Source organism: Carassius auratus, unplaced genomic scaffold, assembly GCF_003368295.1.
Source record: "Carassius auratus strain Wakin unplaced genomic scaffold, ASM336829v1 scaf_tig00028965, whole genome shotgun sequence".
Lineage (NCBI taxonomy): Eukaryota > Metazoa > Chordata > Actinopteri > Cypriniformes > Cyprinidae > Carassius > Carassius auratus.
Window position 1 is genome coordinate 29,376 of NW_020525730.1, and position 26,653 is coordinate 56,028.

The 26,653-nt window shown below is 38.8% G+C and overlaps 1 protein-coding gene across 1 annotated transcript in view; it reads right to left on the reverse strand.

The window, feature by feature from the left end:
• Window positions 1–25,316, reverse strand: part of LOC113079676 (glypican-5-like) — a 40,418-nt gene extending 15,102 nt beyond the window's left edge. The window contains exons 1-7 of the mRNA XM_026251929.1: window positions 25,306–25,316; window positions 24,448–25,186; window positions 22,157–22,338; window positions 21,932–21,991; window positions 21,473–21,595; window positions 10,628–10,748; window positions 75–213 (exon numbers count right to left, since the gene is read on the reverse strand). Coding sequence (XP_026107714.1) covers window positions 75–213; window positions 10,628–10,748; window positions 21,473–21,595; window positions 21,932–21,991; window positions 22,157–22,338; window positions 24,448–25,186; window positions 25,306–25,316 — 1,375 coding nt within the window. The remainder of the gene's footprint in view (window positions 1–74; window positions 214–10,627; window positions 10,749–21,472; window positions 21,596–21,931; window positions 21,992–22,156; window positions 22,339–24,447; window positions 25,187–25,305) is intronic.
• Between the last annotated feature and the right edge of the window lie 1,337 nt (window positions 25,317–26,653).

Below are 26,653 nucleotides of genomic sequence, written 5' to 3' on the forward strand. Positions count from 1 at the left end.
CTGGGAGCTCTGGATCAAGTAAACACAGAGAACAGTTGTCTTTGAGCCGCGGTGCAGGGGATGAATGAACTCACCTGTCTGGTCTTCACTGCGGCCCGATCCTTGACAGCCGTCTTCATCATCACACTCACTGCTGCCTTCTGCTGCGTCGCCGCTGCTGGTCTCCACGTCCTCACGGCCATCTGTTCCCAAACCCATCTCCTCCCACATCTCCTGCAACAAAACATCCATCACAACACGTTTACTTCTGTGAGAGCCTGAATAAGAGGAACATTTAATACATTTAATAACTATTAAAAAATTATGTCAAATATTGCAAATATAAATGTTCATAAAACTATATGGGCCCTATTTTAACGATCTGAAACGCAAGTGTCAAAGCGCGAAGCGCAAGTAAGTTTGTGGGCGGGTCTCGGCGCTGTTGCTATTTTCCCGGCGGGATAAATGGCTCTTGCGCCCGGCGCAAATCTAAAATGGGTTGGTCTGAAGTAGCTTCATTATTCATAGGTGTGGTTTGGGCGTAACGTGAAATAAACCAATCAGAGCGTCATCCAACATTCCCTTTAAAAGCAGGTGCGCAAGTTCCATTATGGATTGCTATTATTATGGCGTATTTACCAGGCGCACGCCAGGAGCGGTTCACAGCCGAGGAGACTGATGTTCTTGTAAGAGCAGTGAAAGACAGAGAAGTTGTGTTATATGGGGATGGGAGAAACCCACCCAAAATAGCGTCGGTTAAACAGGCGTGGGAGGAAATAGCCACAATTGTTTCATCGATTTTTTTTCCTGGTTCTTGACGGACAAACCAATTTGTCAGATGTCCTTATATACATATATGACCTCAAACAGGTCTGACCCTTAATTACTACAATTAGCCTGAATAATTTGTAAGCTAGATTTATGCCTATTTTTTCACATCTTCGTGGCACACCACAATGATTTCCGTCATCTCGTGTTAATATTTTTTTAGTGTAACAATTTATGATTTGCAAAAATAACTGTTGCATCTGTGTAGATTACATGAGCAAAGTGTATGCGCGTTGTGCACGCTATACATTATGGTCAAGCATGCGCCCTTAAAAAAGCAGAATGAACAACGCGCAACGCGCCACTGACTTTAGACTAGTTTTTTCTGGTCAGTGGCGCAATTGTTTAATGGAACAGCAAAATAGCACCAGGGATTGTTTGCGCCGGAACACGCCTACTTTTTTGCGCTGAACCGCCCAGGGAGCGCAAGTTCATTCACTAGTTTAGCGACGTGCTTCTGTGGAGGGAAAAGTGCGCTTTGCGCGGGTGCAAAATAGGAATGACACATGCGTCGGTGTACAAAGTCAATTGCGCTGGGTGCAAGATAGGGCCCAAAATGTCTGTCCATCCATCCATCTTACCCTCCGTCCGTCTACCCATATTTCCTTCCTTCCTTCCATCCATCCATCCATCTGTCTCTCTGTCTTTGTTTCCTTCCATCCATCCATCCCTCCCTCTGTTCTTTCTTTCCTTCCTTCCTTCCATCCATCCCTCTGCCATCCATCCATCCATCCATCCATCTCTCTGCCTGTCTATCTGTCTGTCTGTTTTTCTTTCTTTCTTTCCATCCACCCATCCCTCCCTCCCTCTGTTCTTTCTTTCTTTCCATCAATCCATCCATCCCTCTGCCTTCCATCCATCCATCCATCCCTCCCTCTGTTCTTTCCTTCCTTCCATACCTCTGTTCTTTCTTTCTTTCCTTCCATCCATCCATCCATCCCTCTGCCTTCAATCCATCCATCCATCCATCCATCCCTTTGTCATTCTTTCTTCCTTTTATCCATTTATCCATCCCTCAGTCCCTCCCTCCCTCCCTCTGTCCTTTCTTTCCTTTTTTCTTTCTTTCTTTCTTTCTTTCTTTCTTTCTTTCCATCGTCTGTTCTTTTTTCTTTTTTCTTTCTCTTTCTTTCTTTCTTTCTTTCTTTCCTTCCTTTCTTCCTTCATCCATCCCTCTGTTCTTTCTTTCTTTCCATCCATCCCTCCCTCTCTGTTCTTTCTTTCTTTCCTTCTTCCTTTCATCCATCCCTCTGCCTTCCATCCATCCATCTCTCTGCCTGTCTATCTGTCTGTCTGTTTTTTCTCTTTCCTTCCATCATCTACCCATCCACCCCCCCTCCCTCTGTTCTTTCTTTCTTTCTTTGCCCTCCATCCACCCCTCCCTGTTCTTTCTTTCTTTCTTTCCCCTCCATCCATCCATCCCTCTGCCTTCCATCCATCCATCCATCCATCTGTTCTTTCTTTCTTTTCTTCAATCCATCCATCCATCCCTCCCTCCCTTCGTCCTTCTTTCTTTCTTCCATCCATTTATCCCTAAATACCTCCCTCCCTCCCTCCGTCTGTCCTTTCTTTCTTTCCATCGTCCTTTCTTTTTTCTTTCTCTTTCTTTCTTTCTTCCTTGCTTCCTTCCTTCCTTTCTTCCATCCATCCATCTATCTCTCTGCCTGTCCTTCTCTCTCTTTCTTTTTTTCCTTCCTTCCTATCTTACTTCCTTCCTTTCATCCATCCATCCATTCATCTCTCTGCCCGTCTATCCATCCAGCCATCCCTCAATCCCTCCCTCCCTCTGTCCTTTCTTTCTTTCTTTCTTTTTTCTTTATTTCTCTTTCTTTCTTTCTTTCTTTCTTTCTTTTTCTTTCATTCATTCATCATCCATCTATCTCTCTGTCCATCTATCAATCCCTCCCTCCCTCCCTCCTTTCTTTCTCTCTCTCTTTCTTTCTTTTTTCTTTCTATTTATCTATCGTTCTCTTTCTCTATCTGTCTGTCTCTGTCTGTCTGTCTATTAATAGTCGTTAACTGCTAGTTTTATGTAATGTTTAGAATAACTATAATCAGAAGAAACACCATAATAATCCCATACTTTTTTTCTAGTAAGGACCAACCTGATACAAGCTACAGTTGTTGCAGAATGACAACAACGACAGCTTGTTCTCACATTCACTGTAAAGCTGTAGTGGTGGAATCTGACTGAAACGACTCCCTCTGAAGTGAATAAATGAGTGGAGATCACCCATCACGTCCAAATAGCCCCATGTGTTCCAACAAAGGCTTCCAGGCAAGAAGTCAAGGCTCCCAACAGCAGCATTCCAGCGCTCTAAACATGGATCCACTCAAGTGCAAATTCCATTTTCACAGCGAGAGAATATTAAACACGTGCAGTTGCGGGGCATTTCAGAACGGTTTAGAAAAACAGCTCTGGGAATCGCAGAAGTGCATAATTCATAACATCTTAACTGAGTTAGTTTCTGACTCCCGCATTGGTTCTGATTTTATACTCTGTCTCACTCTCCATCCCTCTGCCTTCCATCCATCCATCCATCCATCTCTCAACCCCCCTCCCTGCCTCTGTCCTTTCTTTCTTTCTTTCTTTCTTTCTTTCTTTTGAACATAGAGAACTGCAAAACTACTTCATGGAAGTTGTGGCACAATCAAAGCCAATCAGAACATCACTGATGATTAATATTCCATTGAGCAAGCTTTTGGTCCAATAAGATTTCACTGTGGGTGTGGCAACCAAATGTGATGAGACAAAAAAAACTAGACAGAAGACAGAAGCTAAAGAACAAAAAAAAAATCGAACTTCTTGGTTGTACGCTAACAATTTTTATTGTATTTATGACAATTTGATACTATTTTTTATTGACATTTTTTAAACACAACAGTAGAAATTAAATAGTCCATAAAAGGCACTGTATTATTATAATGTACAGCAATATTAGTATATATATATATATATTGTAGAATAAGTCAAGGTACTACATTTATGGAATTATTAAATTTGATTTAAAAAAACACCATCTCAGTTCATTCACTCTAGTTTAATATATGGTAAGAAAATATGACAAGAACTCATCAACATCGTCAGAACACATTCATCTTGTTAATGTCCGATAACTTGATAGGAAGTTACAGTATGTAATGTATTAGTTTGAGTAGCTGTCAGCTGTTAAATGTATGTGTTTTAAATGTATGTTATTTTTTGGTCCCAAATTTGGTTTCACTGGTATTCCTCTGTATCAAGAATTTTTGGGTGTAATATGTCACAGTTTACCTTATTTTGCTATGCTCACATCCATAAATTAACTATACTGATATCAATAAGATATCAAAAATGATATCTGGTGTATGAATAATTTTTGGTTTGACTGTTAATGATATATAATGCATAAAAACTAACACACACACACACACACACAAATGCAGATTTACATGTAAGAAAAAGATTTAATTGGAGCACGCTTTGAATTCAATTCCCTTGCATTCTGCTTCTACCTGACGGAGGAACGCAGCCCAATTAAATTCCACAGTGACTTTGTGGAAAAACGTCCCCCAGGGGACTGTTAATTAACCGCTGTATAATGAATTATGCCACGCGTCATGCGAACACCATGGCAACAACAGAGAGAACACACTGTTCTCTTCCAGCGCGCCCACCCCCTTCTATTTAGATAAAATAGCGACATACTTATTATTGCTTTCTTTTTCCCCTGCCTTGTTCATTAATCAATTTAGCTGCACATTAATTTTTTAATTGTTTTGTTTGTGATAAGAGAAGACACAATTAAAGAAAGACCTCTCGTCCTCCACGCTGAGTCGTGAGCCAATATTGTTAGTGTTAAATTCACATGGTTCTATTAAAATACCTCACTTTACTTCACTTTAATTCTACTACCTAGATAAAGACGAAAAAAATTGACGAAAAAATGCATTTGAAACCTATTCTACTGAGTTTAATGAGAAAATAACTTGAGTTTTGTTACTTCTGCTGTAACACTGGATTGTGAAAAGTGGGCGTTCCATTTATTTTCTCCACCCCCTTTCTTAAGCCACACCCCTAAAAGCCCTCTCGGCTAACTAAACTGATTGACAGGCACAAGGTGCTTCTGATTGGTTAAAACAAACCTGTTCTGGGATTCTATAGAGTTAGAATATTGAAAAGAATAAAAAGTGACATTTCCCACGGTTGATATCATGATTTCATATCAAATGTAATTTCTCTACACTCCAGAGAACACCCACTTCTTATGCAATCAACTGCAGTGCAGAACAGGGCGCATACTAAAATCTTTAAGCGATAGATCAAACGTAGCGTCTGAACCAGCATGTGCATTAATATTCAGAGCTCTCCATGGTCTGTCTTCATTACATCTCCAAAAAGATTGCTTTTCTGCAGCAGGATTTTCGGAGTCATTTGGGAAACAAATTCCCTTATTTCTGTGGCAGTTTTAAGACCCCATTCATGTAAACGGATCGATAGGATGCGTTGGGGGTCTTTGTTGCCAAACCACATCTCCTTGACAACAGGCTCATCAACTGGACTGAGATACACCTCTAATGGTCAAAGGAAAGCGATACCGAGGCACGTTTGGCAGGGGGCAGAAAAACAGACCAATAACTTATCCAGATGCATGACACATCCAAACAATATTGCAAAAGAATTACAGCTTCTGCCTCTTAAAGTGACAATTCTAATCAAATTATCATTCAGTGTTATTTTAATATTATCTACATACTGTTATATTACTGCTCTATTTTTTAAATGAGCTTTTATTTATATATTTTTGGTTTGGGTCACACTTTATTTTAAGGTTAAATTTTCGCTATTAAACCATTAACTACAACTTTTGCCTCGATAAACTCCTAATTTGCTGCTTATTAATAGTTAATAAGGTAATTGTTAAGTTTAGGTTTTCGGCAGGATTAGGGATGTATAATATGGTCATGCAGAATATATGCTACTATATATAAGTACTAATAAATTGCCAATATCTTAATAGTATGCATGTTAATAAGCAACTAGCTAATAGTTAGAATTGGTCGCTATACTAAACTGCTACCGCAGTTTCATTAAAAAAATATATATATTTAGTAATTTTGTTGTGTTTTAGTAATTTTTTTTTTAAATGTAGCTTTATTTTTTTTTATTTTAGTACTTCAACTTCCGTTTTTTCTCTAATATTTATATTTGTTCTACATCTACATTTAATTTTATTTGAAAAAAAAAACATTTGTGAATAAAGGCTTTTACTCTTTCACAATATTTTCGAGTGCCTTGGATTGATGAGTTTTTGATAATATTTTTGTGCATGTTCGGCAAGAGTCGGATCAAACAGATGAATCGCTCATTCTACAAATTCAAAAGTTTAAAATCTGCTTTTATTTACTCACTCTTGTATCGTTCAAAATTTGTATGCTGATTATTTTTAATTGGAATTTAGATTTTTAATATTTGTATTTTTTCAATTGAAATTCTTAATATATTATGGAATTATTTTCTGAAATTTAAGCAATTATTTACTAATTTACTTACTATAACAGATCCACACATTTCACATTCCTTTAAAGATCATAACAAATGGCACATTTTATGTGTCGTTTAAGGTTTGACGTCTTTGACGCCAAAACGCGATTGATTTTAATGTTGGTTTCGTAAGCAAATGTAACAAGCAATGTCAAAATTACACACAATGGAGAATGTGTGTAATTTCACACAAGACATGTCGACTACTATTATAGTGCTTTTACAGTGGTTTTTAGACTATTTTGGCACTTCATGTGAACTATCCAGAACAATTACTGAACAACATGGACTTGGATGTCTTCAGATTGCATTGAAATTTGATGTGCGCATCCACTTGCATGTGATATATTGGTTAGTGTTTGTCTGTTGATGTATGTTTACATTAGATAGCGGGTTATGAAAGCATTCATACTCATTAGCATCCCTCCCTGACACTTCTCGGCTTTATAGAGTTGCGTAAGTCAAGCCTAGGGTTTTCTTCATCCGCCATTTTCGCGGGGAGGCCTCATAAATTACTTAGCTTTATGCAAAAGAGTATTACATCATACTGTCCGCTCAAAGCTGAAGGATGCACAGAAGAAAAAAATAATGACGACCTTTGATGTAAACTCAACCATGAGATGCATAAATCTTCCCTGTAGCGCAAGATGACTCACTCTTGGGACACGGCATTGCAATATTAATTTCTCAATAAGCCTTGATCAGAGACCGACTGGGACTTAGACTTTGGTTTTTCCGTGAAAAGCACTGGAGGTCATCAGATTGAAGATTTCACTCAGCTCTGAAGGTGTAAAGTGACACTTAAGATGCCAGGTTGTCATAAAATCCTGTCATACTTTCTGTACTATTCAGTTTGTAACACATGTCCTTGCTTTGGTAGACACTTTATATGGGCCACATATAAAAGACTTCTGAAAAGGGCCTGTAATTGGTAACAACATGGTGTACACTGCAAAAATCCTTGTCTTAAGAAGAATGTTTGTAAAAATCTTCCAGTTAAAATATGTAAAGATCCTTAGAACAAGATTAATTTACTTTAGAGGCAATGCTGCATAAAAAATTAAGACTTGTTTTCATAAAATGAATCTTTAATACAAGTATGTCTTGTCTTACTTAACTGAAACTTAACTTTAGAAAGCAAAAATACACATAATTGAAGACCCGACCCATAAAAATGTTTTTTTTTTTTTTAATAAATGTATCTTGTTTCAAAGATTTTGAGGTGTTTTTATTTAAAAACAAGAATTTTTTTAAAATAAAAACGTACAAAATAAAAACGTATGTAATTGTTTGCAGTGTACTGAAGGGGGTGATAGAGTTCAAAAGTCTTTGCATGAAACTGGATTTAGAAAAGTTGCTAAAAACATTAGCATTTAGGCTAACTGACTAAGCAAGATTCTCCATCATGACAACAATTTGTCTGAAAAACAGAAAACAGTTAATGCTAATACCCACTATAGGTATTATGCGGAAACGCATAAAATGCATTATGAACAAACACAACTGCAGCAAAAATAATGTATGTGTACTTAAAAGCACTCTGCATTCATATACTGAATTCAAAATAGCATGCTAGTATAATACTTTTAATGCCATATATTCCTTATGTATCTCCGCCCCTTTTTCCACACCGCACTCTTTGTCTTCGGACGTCTGTTAGGTTTACACGGCGTGAAAGCAAGGTCGTACGAAGTTATTAATAAATCGCTCATTTAAAATAAATCTTCCCGACATTTGTTACAACATTCACTTCAAACATTACAATGCTCATGATAACTTTTGGTAACTGTACCATAAATAAATCCACTTCACCAGCTAATTACTCTTCAATAGTAGCTACACTTGTTTCTCTGATGCACACGGTCTACAGCAAGAGAAGTATGCTTGTGTGTTTAAGTAAATTTTCCAACCCCCCAGCAAGAGTTCCAAGGTTATGTATTACTATTAGTTGTATACCAATGACGTATTTTGCCTGTCAGTTTTTACGCAGCATAGGTTAATTAAATACCAGACAGCAACTAAAAACTCCCGCAGGTCATTGTGAGAGCAAAAAACCTCCAAGACCTCACCAGGGTCTTGAAGACCTAAGGGAATTATGAGTATAATTTCACAACCAGTTCAAAGTGACCTTCTCCTCAACCCCTGACACAAATCTACTGTACTTTCCCAGCGTTCTTGCCTGCCAGTGATGCAAGTCCTCACAGCAAAGCAATGTGGCTAGGGCTGGGTTGGGTTTGGACATAATGTGGAACCAAAACGTCTGGTTTTAATGGAGCAATGAAAGACGTTACAAAATGTCTTTCAGAGGGCCAAATGAGCTGCCCTCTGTACCCTCCCAAACACAGCTGCAGTAGCGACAGACTTTGCCATCATGCCAAGGAGGTCTTTAACACTCCCGCTGAGGATGCTCGGTCTGATCTTGCTGCAGATTGATCACAGAGCAAACCCTGGACTAATGACACCGTCTCACCACTCTTGACATGTGTGCTGGCATCGAGTTGGACTATTTTTGTTTGGTGGGCAAGCTTGAAAATAGCGCTTCTGGCAGTTCTTAATGTCTTCCTTTTTGGCTCACAAAGCAAACATTCAGGGAAAGTTTTATATAAAGAAACACACATGAGCCATAGCTGTACTTTTTTTTTTTTTTTTTTTTTTACTGTTTCTCAGATTGTTCAATATGTCTCTGGTTAAAAGATGAAACAGACCATTAAAGGTCTCAGGATATAAGGTACACCTTAGTAAACTCAAGTCATAACCAGGGTTTGAAATGAACAACTGCCAACCCGCCAAATGTGGGTAAAAATCAGCTGTGGCGGGCAACGCTGTTAAATTACTTGCCAATTTTGCGAGTTACTTTTCGAAAGTTATGTTCACACATTCATTTCTTGGGGAAGTTCATGCAAGCTAAATCTGCGCAGGTTTAGCACAAATACTGAACTCGTGAGACATGATGACATTGAGTAGTAGTCTATAGGCTATTGAAAAAAACAAACAAAACACCTACAGAGTGCACGCATAAGTGACTACACTAACTTATTAGTGCGCCTACGCGTTTAGATTTAGTTCTTTAACTCACACGGCATGATTTAGTTTATTAATATGTATTAAAAATGATCAAATAATTCAAGATAAGGGGGCAGAAAATGTATATATTTATATAATTGAATATAGTTAATATCATACGAAGAGTGACGTTTAAAAAAATCAGCATGGTAACAAATGAGATACTGATTTTATACAAGAGTTCAATAAACTATAAGCTATACTATAACTATAAGGGGTGCACATAATTTTTTTAAGCATGGTTCTCATAAGAGAACCTGTAGATTTGGTTTGGTCCTCACACTGCATATAGCATGACCCATTAAATATAACTATAAAAAATTAATGAATAATAGTTATAATATTATTGCCCTTTATTCATTTAGTTTTTTTTATTTTATAAAATAATAGTAAATAAACTAAATATTAGTGTGTGAAAATATTATTAAAAATAAAAGGCAGTCCTAGTATTAAATACAAATACATTTATTTTATAGTAAAATTAAAAATAAAATGCTAATATTTACTACTACTTTCTTTGTTTGCCTCTTTAAAAAGAATCGCTTCATGGATTCCCCAATTTTAAGTCGCTTTGGATAAAAGCATCTAAAAATAAATAAAAAAAAGCGTTTTCATCATACTCAAACTTAAAATCAGCAGGCTTTTATTTTGGCATGTTGCCGACAAGTAAATATACGCGCTTCCGGATTTAGCGCTGCTGCTGATTAAAGAGCGTCAGTGTACGAATGTGACAGTTTTGCATTGTGCTTTGAAAACGGCATGGCATAGCCTAGATTTATGCTTTCAGGTTGAAAATAAAACTTATATAGTATAGTTTGTGATCTAAAATGGTAATTGTGTATTAACAGCTGTCAACCATGTCGGTACGCAAATGCGCAGTCAGAACATATTTATATAATGCATTTTTTTATTTTGGTCACACATGCGGACCTGTGGACCACTTATGTGCACCCCTGACTATAAGGTAATATCAAGAGACACTTTACATTTTAGACACCATATTGGCTGTTTTTACTCAATTTTGCAATAAACAAAAAAACAATACATCATTCCAAACACAGCCACAGAAATGTTTTGCGTCTCTAAACAACATGACAGTGTTTTGTTCCTGAATGAATCAACCATTTAAATGATTCGGTTCAATCGCAATTAAGATCTTATTTAACATTCACCATAAGCAGTGCTTGAAGTGAAAAAAAGAAGTGCCGGTACTCACTAGCATATTTTGGGACCTACCTGGTTGAAGTGCTCTAGCTTTTCCTTCACGTTGACCAGGATTGGATCCACACTTCTGATCTTTATCTCTGGGTTGTGTTTCTGGGCTTTCAGTCCATTCCCCACCACGTGACCTGTATAACTGCAGCAGAAACAGAGCAAGAGATAAGTTACCCATACAGAAATCAAGCACTCTTTGGTCTGATGATAATGATCTCCCAATTTGAAGGCCTGGAGTCCAAAAAATGCAGGCAACGCTCAAGGCTTGTCTATAAGAAACAGGCTCAAGGATTGATCGGATTTTCAGACAGGCGTTTCACCCACATAAATGATTCATTATGAAGCCTGCGGTGAAGCCTGAAGACATAACTACAGTATGCTGCAAATGTAGGTATTGACCCTGTGCCCTTTTATTAGAGCCGTTAATGGAGGCCAATGGAGGGCGTCCTTCAAAAAAGGCCAAGTTGGTGTAAACAAGGCAAGCAACCCAAGATGCTGACCTACTAAACAGTATTCGAGAAGGCACAACAGATTCAGACAGGTTGGCAATAAAATCATTTAATGGATCCATGACAGTGGTGCTATTCAGTGAAGGATGTTGATGAGGAAACAAACTTCACTCCTCAGGGGGAAATCTCAACGTTGGTTGCCACTGTTAGGGTGCCATGTTCAGCAGCCTATACGATCAATGGGTCAAGCTCAGGCAGGGCAGATAGGTTAAGACTTTGATTAAGCACAAAGTGTGAACTTTAAATACAGATATGACTGGGTGGAAGAGTGGATAGATTACAAACATGCAGAGCTGCAGGGATTTAATCGACTGTAATGAGCAAAAATAGAACTGAAGTAAATGGACAATAACATAATACTGTTGGATGGCTTTACAAAACTTGCAATGATAATTTACACTACAGAATGTTATGTGGTTGTTAGGTGGTTACTTTCCGGTGTCCTGACATTTTATCCTACCAGTCAGATTTTCCTAACGGGGTTTACTGCGCATGTGCACATTAATATTGCATCCTTTTTTCATGCTAAACAAGGATATTTAATGTTTCTGCATTATTGTAAGGGTACGTTTAGGTTTGGGGTAGGTGTAGACTTTAATAAAAACGCAATCTAATTGGTAGAAAAGAATATTTATTGTTGGTTTCCTGTAGCTATATCCCTTCTAGCTACAACCGCGAATATAACACATAATTACCGTATTTGCAGTAGTGTAAGGGTAGGATTGTGGTAGGTGTAGATGTTAATAAACCATAACTTTACAGTAGCATTTTTCGTTGTTGAATTGAACTACCCACTGTTTTAGTGGGAGATAGGAAAATCTGACAGCGTAGGACAAATCGACAGAACACCGGCCCAAATCAAATGATCCCGATATTATAGCCAACAATTAAACGGTCCAAAGTTTGCATAAACTTAATATGACATGTATCATATCTAGAATATTGCTATGTGGTTTCTAGGGTGTTGCTAGGTGCTTACTTTCTGGTCAAAGTGAAAAATAAATACCGTATTTTCCGGACTATAAGTCACACTTTTTTTCATAATTTGGCTGTTCTTGCGACTTATAGTCAGGTGCGACTTATTTATAAAAATTAATTTGACATGAACCAAGAGAAATTAACCAAGAGAAAACATGACCGTCTACAGCCACGAGAGGGCGGTCTATGCTATGCTATCTATATATGTTTTTTTTTCCTCGTCATGACGTATTTTTGGACTGATGCGACGTATAATCAGGTGCGACTTATAGTCCGAAAAATACGGTAAATAAAATAAAATAAAAATTTAGGCCCAAATTAAAAGGTCCAAAGTTAACATAAAACGTAATATGATGTCATACTTAGAATGTTGCCATGTGGTTTCTAGGATGTTGCTAGGTGGTTATTTTTGGAACACACTTTTAAAGCCCACGATTAAAATTTCCAAAATGCTCAATGTCACATGATATGACACACACACACACACATATGTATAGATACATACATATATTACATTATTTTTTTAAAATGTAAATTTAATAACATGAAATTATTCTTCATGACATGACAAAATATTGACTAAATATACTATCATCAAGGGACACTTTTTTTTTTGTAAATTAACTCTGGCAACACCTTTTTTAACTGTCGCAAATGATGTCACAAATCCATATTATGAAAAATTAACGTCACACATACATCAATTTATGCAAAACCCTTTTTTTAGCCATTGCTAGATTATCACACAGAAGCTATTTCCAGCACCAGCGTCCTTGAGACAGACAGGAAGACAGACAGTCAGACAGATGGATCAAAGGGTTAACAGTGGGGGGCATATAAAGCGCAGCGGGAGGGCAGAATAATGCAGCCGTGTGCTTGTGCATCAATAAATGAATGCTTGTGGGAGAACTGGCCCGCTGTTTTCACCACAGCTAATCTAAGTGAATAAATAATGACCCCAGACACCTCATGCTGCATCCGAACACACGGCTCACTTTGCAAGGTGGAAGCACTTTGTCAGGAACAAACGTGAGACAGACTTGTTTGTTGGTTTGTGCTTTTAGCTGTCATTTGTAAATGCATTTGGACGGCAGGTACGATGGAGATGAGATATGCGAGTATTCACTACATGAGAGGAGTGGATTATGTGGCTTATTTAAAAGAAGAATGAGCTGTCTGTGGATACTGTCATTTTCACTGGCTCATTCTTTCTTTGGTGAGCCAAATCTGCTTCATATGCGCATAATTAAAGAAGAAACAATCTGCTCGACGTGTTTCAATAAACATACATCAAACCTTAAAACTGATCATCACGCATAGACATTTTTACGGAAATTTGCTATAGCATGACTCGAGCATGCTCGTCTTCTATATTTCTCTGCAGAGGAGTATGAATATTTCCATGACACACTTAATTTTGAGCATATTGCATTTTTCATGAGACATCACAAGTCTATCAGTGGCTTCAAATATCCATTCTGATAAGCTATTGGTTGAAATTAAAAGCGCCCCTATTGAAAGTCTTAATAAATGTTTCTGGTTTTGGTACAGTCAGTATTGAATGAATTAAATGAACTAAATTAATTAGATCCCGTGTTGCTAGCGCTATTCTAGGTGGATGCTCAGGTGTTCTGATTCTGATTGCTAGGACATTTCTAGGTGATTGTGTACTGGGCCAAGTCAAGTCTTGACTCAAGAAACTCCTTAAAAAAGATAATCATCAACGACAACAACAACTACATCCCTGTCTTGGTACAGTCAGTACTGATTAAAACAAATTAAATGTAAGGTTGCTAGAACGTTGCTAGTGTTTTAAGAGGTTGGGTTCCTAGTTTCTAGACTATCAACATATTATTATTATTTTTTATTTGCCAGACAAAAAAATGTAATAAAGAATAATAATAATAATTTAAATATTATCTTTATTTACTCACCCTCATGTCGTTCCAAACCTGTATTATTTTCAGTGAAATCTGAGAGCTTTCTGTCCCTCCATAGACAGTAACAGGATTACCATGTTATGAGTGGTTATGAAAAAAAAAATGAATGAAACACATTTGTCTGTTCACTCAAAGCGCTTGAGATACAGGGTCTCTTCTGCGGCTTGGTATGCTTTCAACTAATTTTTTTTTAAAGTCTTGAGCAAGACTGTACGACATTCACATTACATTATTTGACAGATTTTTACATAGAAAGGGCGACAGCACATCGCATTAAAGGAAATGATCATTCATGTTTTCATAACCACTGGCCAAATTAAAAAAAATAAACTAAAATGAAATCATCTTTGAGAGCAAGGGGGGCCCTATTTGCAGCTTGCATATTTTGCGTATAGGGAGGATCAGCTCTGGTCTTATGGGTTTGGAACAACCAGAGGGCTAGTAATTAATGGGTGAACTGTCCCTTTAAGAAATACATGCAACTTTAGTTTAAACAAGTAGAAACAGTTTTAGCACTAATAATCTCTAGACGAAAATAGTGCAGACACTGGTCAAGACTGAAACTTTCTATAGATACTCCAGTGAGCTTAAGCACAAGTAAGAGCAACTGTTCATTCAAATCGCCTCAGCAAGCGCAGCTAATATTAGCATAGCCTACCACGTTTCTCCCACACACAAACCAATCAAATACCAACAAAATCAAATCCTGTTTTTCCTAAAAAGAGTTCATACATAAAAGAGAGACCACAACAAACAAGTCACCTCATAAAGTACTTTGATTATGACACAGACAAACTGCTTCAAATACGCTACAAAGAACATCAGACTCTCCAAACAGATGTGTTAGCGAGAACATGGGTCGTACTGTTCAGAGCGGTGGGCTTGTCACTGCACTCACCCCCATTTCTCACAATAATTAGCGGCTCAATAAATCCAAACCAGAAAAAGTCAGAGAAAAATATTTACCCAGCTCAAGACCAAAGAGTTTGGAGTTCCCCTTTGACTAAACGCTGCTTATTTTCCCATAGAAACCACACACACATCCCCCTGTGAGGAGCAAAGCTCCAATTAAATTCATCTGCTATATTGGATTAGCTCATTTGTTTGCTCAGAAAGGTTATGAAACTCGGCACCTAATGAGTTAGCAATATCCGTTCTTCATGAGCTATGCATTAGAGGTTTCTTCAATCTTTAGAACAGCTTTTCCACAAGTTATTGCCTTTAGCAATGACACACAGCCTAAACGGATGCCATACGCTTATATTTCAACAGTCCTTTTCTATAGAATACACAACTTTGGTGTAGAACATCTGAGTAAGCTATGCTTCCTGTCTTACGTCAGCATGAATTCAGCAGTGTGCCTTCTCATGTGTGTAATAACCGGGCGTAAGACCTTCTGGTTGCTAGTTTTCCATCCTATTTATTGTCTGTGGTCTATGAAGTTGGGAAGGGCCCATGCTAATGTAGGACAGCTGTATCATATCTAGTCAGCTTTGAACTGCACAAAGCTAACAGCGCCGTTCTGTGTTAAAGCAGCCGTTTGGAATTGAGTAGTTCAATAATAAGTTGTAATACAAGCACTGGATATCGTATATGCAGTTACAGTATCCATTACAGGTTTTCAGGTCAATCAGCCACTAATAATACAGCAAATACTAGCATTATGTGGCACTTGTATGCTATACATCAAAAAGTACTTAGACAGCACTAAGGCCAATCTATGAAATAGAGTCTAGGTAGAAAATTCACTAAGTTTACATATGGCCTCACTGGGGAATTTACTAAATAGTTACGCAATCGTATCTCTATGTTTCGATCCGCTTACCAACCGCAGTCCTGTTCAAGCAGGAGCTGAATGTACTAAAATTGCACTGTGGTGTTTTGAAGTCATTTTCATTATTATGATAGCAAAACACCTACTTCAGGTTTATTATACCAAACAATGTGTGTATTAGCATTAGCATTACTATCAAGCAGAGGTGTCAATAGATCTACAGTGAAGCTAAACTGAACATGCTACACAGAACGGTCATTTCATATAAAAAAGTACAAAAGTGAGTGAAAATTAGACAAAGTACTATGAAATCCAATTCTTAATTTGTCAAATGTAACCTTTAGCTATGTTTTCCGTCTCAAACCAATGCTTAGAAACAAATCCTTTTGGAAAAGCAGCAATTGCCAGAATTGCGTGGTTTTTAATGGTCTAGTTTAACGTTTTTTTTTTACTATATTCAGTCACTTCTCGGCTGGAAAATCCATTTTATGATAGTAGCTGAGTTTCGAACATGGTAAACTATCTTAGATTACCAAGAAACCAACTAACAGCTGTTCATACTATCTTATGGTGGTCAGGATTTTTGAAACTTTGGTTTTTTGAATTAGCAAATGAGAAGTTTGAATCAGTCAGTGACATACTTGGAGTAACCTGCTTAGATTGAATACAAGCAAGTTACCATGTTCCAAAACACAGCCTCAAGCTTAAAGCCAATCGTACAGCTAAACACTAGCTTTACCAGACTAAACCACCTAAAACCACTATTGGACGTACCATATTCTCTTAAATACCAAAAAAGGTGTTATGATGAGTTTATGTTAAATGAAAACACAATCTAATAGAGCTGAAATTGAGGACACTGCCAGTCTAAGACCACAGAGGAAAGGAAAACTAAGCAGGTCACAACACTGAGAACGAGGCTGGAGCGTTTCATGACGATTGAGTGAGTGAGTGAGTCAGCAGTGGCCTCACTTGTCCAATCTGTTCACCATTTTATGTGAGTTAAAGTTCAACAGTGGTGTCGGTAATGGATAAAATGAGAGAGAAAAAGAGAGAAGCTAAGAACAACCCAAAATACCAAAAGGACTTTGACCATGGGTGGCAGTCGCCTAAAATGAAAACAAAAACAAACAGTTTCCACAGTAACCTCACACATCCAGTCGCTTGGAGTCTGGCTGACACCAAGTTATAAGTCATGCTAACATTTCCTTGGTTAACTCCACCATCCTACGAAACATCCATTCATCCACTGCACTGTGCAGTGGGAGGTGAACCACAACTCCAGCTAAGCATTTTCTTAAATGATCTTGTTCGCTCAATTTGAAATGTTACATAGCCGTCCAAATGGACCTGAAAATTCCAAGCCAAAAATGCATGTTTTGGACTGAACTCAGTGTGAGAGCTTAGCCATCTTGTGAACATGTTTTCCTCAATGTGTTTCTTTGACCCCACTGTTCATTATGGCCAAGTGGGAGAATATTTTTAGATGGCTTATATATTAGTTTCATGCAATCATTTGTGGAGATTTTTGCCTCATGGTTGAAACATGGTCGAATGTAATGTTCAAACAATTAACTAAGAATTATTCTTTTTGTCCAAAAGGGGGCAGTGTTGACTTATTTGAAGAGGTTGTGCTCACAAGAAGATATGCTATACCCAGAATAGCATGCTAATATGCTAATTTCACCATTTCTGCATGGCATAGCATATATACTTGCAAATTATCTGCATACTACATCAAGCCTTGCAGTGTACAACAGAGAACTCCATAATGCACTGCACTTAACTTGGCTTTCCATTTCCTGTGCTACAGATGAACTGTATTATCAGCTGTGATGTCTCTTTCTGATTTTATCAGACTGTTAAATGTTAAGACATAACTAATAAAGTGTACTACTTATCAAAACATTTATTGTTGAGTAATGTGTTCAGCATGCCAGTATTATTGAGTTCACAGAAAGCTAATGCTACTACTATTTTGAATGTTAGCACTGTCATGCTGTTTGCATGCTCTGTCTCATATTTGTAAAACAGAAGGCAGTATTTAGTGTATACTGAGCAGTATGCTAGTATTTAGTTTCAATAGTCTTTGTACCAACAAATGGAGAGTGTGACCATTAGCATAGAGAAAACGAACTAATCTGCTTGCTAATCGGTTTTTTGTTGAATTTCTGTATTAGAAAATACATAACTCGTTTTTATAATGTTGAACTCAGTTACTCTGTCTGAAAGATAAAGATTAGTGCTCACCAAAATGACATGTGGCAAAAATGTAGCATTACCTGAATGTAAAGTTTATATTTTGTATTGGACCTATTTGCCACCAAACGATGACATTTAGGGAACCACTAAATCTTTATCTTTCAGACAAATCAATTCACTTTGACATAATAAAAACTTGTCGCATCTTAATACAGAGATATGACTGAGATATGAGAGATACACCCCCCCCCCCCCAAAGAAAGAAGAAGATTAGCAAGCTAGTCGGTTTGCTCCATGGTGACAGTGGCTTGTCTCCAGGACTACCCAATGTTTGGGCCTCCAGTATGGAAGGTGCCAGCATTGCGTTGTTGCCGTAGTGTGGACGGCGATGGAGTAATTTGTCCAGGGGGTGAATGGGGAGTGGGAACTCTAACCTCTGAGCCAAAGCTGAACAGCAAATGAGGCCAGAAAAGGGATATATCTAGAATCACAAAACTTTGTCTGTTCAAGCAAAGCAATTGTGTTTTTTTTGTGTTGCAGAAGTCAAAAGAGAACAAGTCTAAATTAACATATGCCGATAGCAAAACTGTCTATCAGCAAATGTTTATTTTTCAGGGAATCTCATTTGTGTCACAATAGAGCTCCAGAACTTTCCGAATAAAGCTTCCGTCCGGATGAGGACTGGAGAAAATCCATGATAATCCATGATAACCAACACTCCTCTTGGCCATTTTATGAACTTCATGACCTCACAGAGTAAATAGAGACCTTTCTGGAGCAATATCTGATTTGACTGCCTTCGATTACAATCATTTTGGGTGGGAAAACAGAAACTTTCTCATATCTTCAGTCTTCAGACAAATCTTTATATTATATATTAGTGTTGGGGGGTTGTCATATCTCTGTATTAAGATGAAACGTTAAGATTAAGATGTTTTTATTATGTCGAAGTGAATTGATTTGTCTGAAAGATAAAGATTTAGTGGTTCCCTAAATGTCATCGTTTAGTGGCAAATAGGTCCAATACAAAATATAAACTTTACATTCAGGTAATGCTACATTTTTGTCACATGCCATTTTGGTGACCACTAATCTTTATCTTTCAGACAAAGTAACATTATAAAGTTCAACATTATAAAAACGAGTTATGTATTTTCTAATACAGAAATTAAACAAAAACAGATTAGCATTATATTATATATTAGTGTTGTTAGTGTATATATATATATATATATATATATATATATATATATATATATATATATATATATATACACACACACACACACACACACACACACACACTGAACAAAATTATAAATGCAACAGTTTTTTTGCCCCCATTTTTCATGAGATGAACTCCAAGATCTAAGTCTTTTTCTACAGTATGTACACAAAAGGCCTATTTCTCTCAAATATTGTTCACAAATCTGTCTAAATCTGTGTTAGTGAGCACTTCTTGCCGAAAATAATCCATCCACCTCTCAGGTGTAGCATATCAAGATACTGATTAGACAGCATGATTATTGCACAGGTGTGCCTTTGGCTGGCCACAATAAAGAGACCAGTTTTATCACACAGCACAATGCCACAGAGGGAGCATGCAACTGGCTCGGTCACTGAAGGAATGTCCACCAGAGCTCTTGCCCGTGAAATTAATGTTCATTTCTCTACCATAAGCAGACTCCAAAAGCGTTTCAGAGAATTTGGCATTACCTCCAACCGGCCTCACAACCGCAGACCCCGTGTAACCACACCAGCCCAGGACCTCCAAATACAGCATCTTCACGTCCAAGATAACCTGAGAACAGCCACCCAGACAGCTGCTGCAACAATCAGTTTGCATAACTAAAGAATTTGTTCACAAACTGTCAGAAACCATCTCAGTGAAGCTCATCTGCATGCTCGTCGTCCTCATCGGGGTCTCAACCTGACTGCAGTTCGTCATTGTAACTGACTTCAGTGGGCAAATGCTCACATTCGATGGCATCTGGCAATTTGGAGAGGTGTTCTCTTCACGGATGAATCACTGTACAGGGCAGACAGCATGTTTTGCATTGTGTGGGTGAGCGGTTTGCTGATGTCAATGTTGTGGATCGAGTGGCCCATGGGGGTGGTGGGGTTATGGTATGGACAGGCGTATGTTATCCTGAGGCCCGTTGCAGCATGGTAACGCTCGACCCCATGTTGCAAGGATCTGTAAACAATTCCTGGAAGCTGAAAACATCCCAGTTCTTGCATGGCCAGCATACTCACTAGACATGTCACCCATTGAGCATGTTTGAGATTCTCTAAATCGGTGAATACGACAGTGTGTTCCAGTTCCTGCCAATATCCAGCTACTTTGCACAGTCATTGAAGAGGAGTGGACCAACATCCACAGGCCACTATCAACAACCTGATCAACTCTATGTGAAGGAGATGTGTTGCACTGCGTGAGGCAAATGGTGGTCACACCAGATACTGATTAATATCTGGTTTTGGGACGCGGTAACACACGGCCCTTGCAAAATATATTGCTTTGGAGATCTATCACTCCTGCCGCTCAGAAAAGTTCATGCAATCATGCTGCTTGTAACTGAAGTTCTGCACTCTGGCGTGGTTAGTGCTCACACAAGCCCAACTGAACCACGCTCTGGCCCACCTCCTCCAACTGAGCCAGGGCTGGCTAAACAAACCACGCCTGAGCTTGGCACAGAGTGATCACACTAGTCAAACAAACCAGGCTTTGGGGGTCAAACATGCTTGGGCACGGTTGCGATTGTCTAGTGTGAGTACACCCTTTTTCCACATCCCCCACACACACACACACACACACACACGAGTCTCTACCCGCCCGCATTGTTGGGTCCCGTGATAGTGCTGGTCGGAAGGTGCCTGTTCTAATTTCAAGATCGAGGCTTTTGACTCTGAGCATAACTTGTTTTTCTATAACAAAGTATTTAAAAAAAATATTTTCTATAAAAACGTTAATGCCCCGCAGTGACAAATAGTTTTCATTTTATATTTAATTTGATTACATTAATGTTTAAGTTGAGATTTACAAGAACTATTTTAACTGATAATATGTAAAAGGAAGACTGCTGTAAAAAAAGCTCATTATTTGATTCAAGTATTTGCAAACCAAATGTTATTGCACATACAGCAGTAATTTCAATTGAAAAACGTGCACAATACACTACTTTTGAATTCATTATTGAATTTTGTGCATATCAGTGCAATTCATTGCAGAAAAATCATGCAATGAAACGCGATTAAAAATTGTCATCTTTGCCAAGCACTAATAAATTTACATAAGTAATATGAATTGCTGATTTACAACCTAAAACTGCTGTCAAATCAATTAATATTATGTGCTTTTTTATGTATTAAAATAAAATGAGTGCCATGTCATTGACCTATATTAATCCTTGTATTAACATGCAAATTTGAGATCAAGCCCACTTCTGACAAGACATCTTACCTCTCTACCACATCTTCTCCACTCCAGCAGGTGTTTTCATCCATCACGACCTCCCCCTCGCACAGCATCTCCGGCAGGGTGGAGAAGAATGATTTGTACCGCTGGATGTAGCCCATAAACTCCCTGCAGGAAGTTCAGGCTTTCAGGAAATTATCAAAAACCATCAAACCAGGCCTAATTATACAGTACAACCTGTTTTGCCCCATTCATCACCCTTCTCTAATCTAACATGCCCAAACACTGATAGACACAAGCGGCGGATTGACCTCCCGTAGTTGTTTGTGATTATTATAAATGCTGACAGCGTTTTTCCTTGCTCGCACACGTTTATTTGATGTGGGATTCATTCATTAGAACATTCTTAGGCTGACAGTCAAAATCTATTTATGACAAAATAATTAGAGATCATTTTTCTTTTAAAACACTTGGAAACCTGGAGGCTGATTTGCTACTGCTTACTTTGAAATCTTTTTCAGGCTTCTGGGTTTGTCGTTTTTGGAGGGTTTCAGAGGCAGAGACCTGGGGTCATCGACAAGTGCAGATTTGAGAGGAAAGAAAACAGAAGAAAGAAAGCAGGGAAGTTACTATATACAATCTGAAACATCTGATTAATAAGGGTTTTTTTATTTCTTAAAGGGTCAAAATATGTTTGACAATTATATGCAGTGGATGTCATTTTCTCACCTTCTTTTTAGTGTTATGTGCTCATGTTGGTTGCCTGTATTAGGAAGTGCTGTAGGACTGGAGGACGTGACTGAGGTTTGGAGTTCACTGGTTGGGTTTACTGAAGGAGTCAAACTTCTTGAGGTGGGACTGACTGGAGTGGACGAAACCGGTTCGGTCAAGGAACCACAAACTTTACCCACCTGAAAGAGATATGAAGAATGATTATGTGTTTGAAAAAGTATGTAAGAGAGGAAAAAAAAGGTGAACGGCAGAATTTAGGCCTTTGTGAATTCAAAGAGATTACTCCATCTAGTGGCCACTAATAAATGGCACAATCTCAGTCTATTAATATTTACAAAATTATTGATTTCTAGTTGGAACAAAACTGCACAATAAGTTCAAACTTTTTGGATACTGAATCATTATACATGAACATTTTTGTATACATAAAATGTGTATTTCATTTTATTTAGCCTCTCATCAATCATAGCCCGTTTTGCCGTAGTTGACATATATTAGCTATATTCCAGAAATTAGAAAACGGAATAAGGACTTAAAAAATTATAATTGTGAGCATGTGTAAATGTGTTTGTATTTGTATATCTTCTACAAAACTTTATTTATCTAAGGATTAGCCGAACTCTCATTCCCCTGCTCTGGCCCCTCGCTAGCTGCATTGCATTTTGGGAAGGGGCCGGCCGGTTCAGGGGAGCCGTCTTTGTCCAGAGGTGAATTTGCATGCAGGACATCAGGCTGATTGGGACCAGACAACACCCAAACAACTCAAGCAGCACCAAGATAGCGCCAGACCACATGCAGCGTGAGGGACTGGAGAGGCCGCATAGTCCTCCATGTCAGTGTCAGTGCTGGGTGGCACATATAGACATCATATAAACAATGAAGATATCACAAGTTATTCCTCAGAATATTATTGTTTTTACAAATTAGCAAACATAATAACAACTCTGATTTTATTTGTAGTGTACAGACCTCAAATGCTAATATGTTAGTGCAAATGCTTCTTGGTATGAATTATATCCTTAACACTGAATAAGGAGCACTTTTGTGATATTAGCATAAACGATAGGGTCTGTGGTCAAAATAAATAAAATGTATTTTTGGTAATTCATCCATAACTTGGCAGAAGCTAACCAAGCTAAATGCTAATTTGGGTTCTTATCCTCAAAAACCGTGAACAGATCTACGAAAGGCAGGTAAATATAAACAGGCGATGATATACATGGGTTGTGCAGCTTCTAATAATAGCATAAAACAAATCCAAGTTTATTTTTTTAACTTTGCTTCTATGTTGCCACTTGATGTCCAGTGTAAGTTCTTTGTCCCAAAGCGGCAGAATCATAACTTCATTGATCAGTCTACAGGTCAATTCCATTAGGGTTGTATCTAAAAACTTTATTAGCGCACTTAAGCCTGGGTCCAGACCAGGTAACGTGAGCCTGAAGTCATTCCAGCCTGGCATTAGTGAGTGAGCAACATTTGATCCGGTGATGCAGTGTTTAAGAGGGGTCAAACTCTCACAAGCAGCCTTCATTGTAGAGCAGTAAGCTTGGGGTTGGAGTTTATGGGGGCTGCGGTTGGTGGCTTACTGTAAGTAATAATATCTCCCATTCTGACTGGCAAGTCTATGCTCTTTGAGAGAGATTTGTGGGAATGGGTCTCAAACTTGACCAACCAATATAGAGCTGTCATCACCAGGACATGATGGGTGCAAAGCCGAGCTGTCACAAAACCACTGACCCCTGTGGCCCCTTTAGCCATGATTCCAGTAAAAGAATCAAGTGAGAGAGACCGACAGACAGTCGTCCTATGTCGTGCACACAGACTGTGGCGTTGATGGTATGAATAGCCTCAGGGTGGGCGGCTGGGTATTCACTTACCGACAGCCATAGTCACACTGTCATGACCAACACATTTTTTTTTACAGTACGTGTCACATTACCACATAATCACGCTCCTAATCATTGAGCTAATAATAAACCCCTTGCAGATGTAATAATTCCAAGGCTTCATAACATCAATGAGAATAGCCCAAGTATTTTTAGGAAAAATCTCATTTATAAGAATCATCAGTTTAAGATTTACAGTAAGTACATGCAAGAAAAGCAGTTGAGCAAAACTGCAGCCTTGCAACTGCTCAGCCTGAATGGGCCAGACATTTGATATGCACCAATCACTGAACATGCTGCTGCAAGTGCATGCACGCTAGACCTGATTAGTCCAGCATATGGTGCACCTCCTTTGTGGGAAAAAAATAAACGTATTCTATGAATCAGAGAAGCGTGACTCACCACGGCGCTGAGATGTGGTCCATGGAGTTGTGCAGTAAGGATGGCATCATTAATTCTTTCCCGAATGCGTAGAAGTGCCAGTTCCACTTCGTATCCCCCTGATAGTGCCCCGCTCAGCCCTTCCAGCAATGCTACATATCGTCTCCATGGCCCATCCAACTCGGCTAGGCCTGCCAGGCAACCCCGCATCACATTTAGACACAGGCCTCCGCAAGGCCGGATCAGGGTCAATCCACGGCAGTGCGGACAGAACAGCATCCGCACCAGTGCACGTCCACATTGGCGCGCCATTCCTACTGATTCGGTGGCATTGAGAACCTCAGAACCCATCGCCAGTGCCCGACTGAGGGCATGACCAGCCACTAGTGCCCTGGACAGTCCCTGAGCAAGTTCTTGCGGGTGAGGGCCAAAGGGGTTGACGTCATGTCGAGTGGCACGTAGGCACTCACTTCCTTCGGAGGACCAGATAGAAACATCTGAACCCAAGCCAGGATTGACCAAGTGCTGGTACACCAATGGGAAGAGTTTGTCGTAGAAACTGTGGACTGAGTGTTCTACAGAGGTGTTGGCATCACCACGGAGGTAGAGTTCAAGGTCAGAGAAGAGGGTAGACACCAGGGGTTTAGCATCTTGAGAGATCGTCCCGTAGGTGCTGTCGAAGAGCGAGTAGGTATGATTTAGATTGAAGGAGAGCAGGGAATGGAAGGTATCTGCAGGAAGAGGAAGTAAAAGAAAGATTCTGGACTGAACAAGCACTTAAAATGATGTCCCTAAACAGCATTGCCAACCTACATACATAAACATTCGTAACATCAGAGGACTTATTTTGTTTGACATTCATGAGAGGGTCAAACATACTGGTCCGTCATGGCTGCCTTGTCTAGCATTGCTTACAACTTTTTCAATCTTACAATCTCTCTTTCCATTGGACTAATGGGAGCTGACAACACTTAATCCATTGATCTTTTGGGCTGGTGCTATTGAGCTGAAGGTTAGTTTGGAGATATGTGACACATGCGACTAGCTTATTACCAATTTTAGTAGTCAGAGCGACATCTTATACTACACTATGCCTCCGGGTTGCAAATGGAAGTTGAGGATCATAAACAATTGCACCGTATGCATTATTTACAATGGCATATTAACTTTTGTGTGACATGTGACAGATGGGTGCTTAAGTGACAGCTGGTAGAACCCTTCAAAGTCTAGTTTGCTTTAATGTCATCTCATTCATAACGACCAAAGCATTCCAGCTCCATCTTGTTTCTCTGTGAATGACTGGCATGCAAACAGCAAGCCGAAAGTTATGATTACTTTTATTGATGGGGGGACAAAAGAACACCTGTTTAGCGCACAGTACTAATAGACACCCATAAGAATCTTTCTATAACAAGCCTTTGAGGTTTTGCAAGAAAAATGGCAGAGATTCCGAAATGTTGCGTCAGTGTTCTTGCTACTGGCTTTCACATTTCTCTATGGCTCTCCAGGCATCCTGTAATTCCAACAATATGCGAGTAACCTTTTCAGGTCAGGAGCTATATCTTGATCCCTTCACCCTTCAGTCGGGATGGGTGGCTTGTATGAATGATTAGCAAGAGTTTCAGGTGGGTGGTACTGGAAACATGTTTAAGCACTTTGAACCTACAGTACAGTAAATCTATATTTAAAAATGGTTCAAATCAAATACTTGTAGCAGTAGATGCCTAATCATTCAGACTAGGTAGTATCTAGGCAACTACATCCAAACACCTCAGTATCATGTGACATGGCAGGGGATTATGCCTAGATCATTTAATGGGGTACTTCTTATATGATTATGGGCCTTAAAGGCATGTGAGGGGAGGTAAAGCAGATCGCAGGGTCATCAAGGGTGCCCGGGATCCACCACAACTGACCTCTCACCTCTAAGAGAGCAGGATGCTCAAGAAAATAGACAGAAGGGTCAACTTGGATGACCATACTCCTGATCACTCTATTAAAGGGGTCATATGATGTGATTTAATTTTGTCAATTTTCTTTGAAGTGTCATAAGCTCTTGGTGCATAAAGAAGATCTGTAAAATATCTGTAAGATATTCTTTATAAAAGTGAAGACTTGTCCACGCCCTCTTAAAACGCCTCGTTTAGACACACCACCACATCTACGTCACAAAGTGGGAAGATTTGCATAACACCACCCAATGTTGACGCAAAGAAAGAAGGCATAA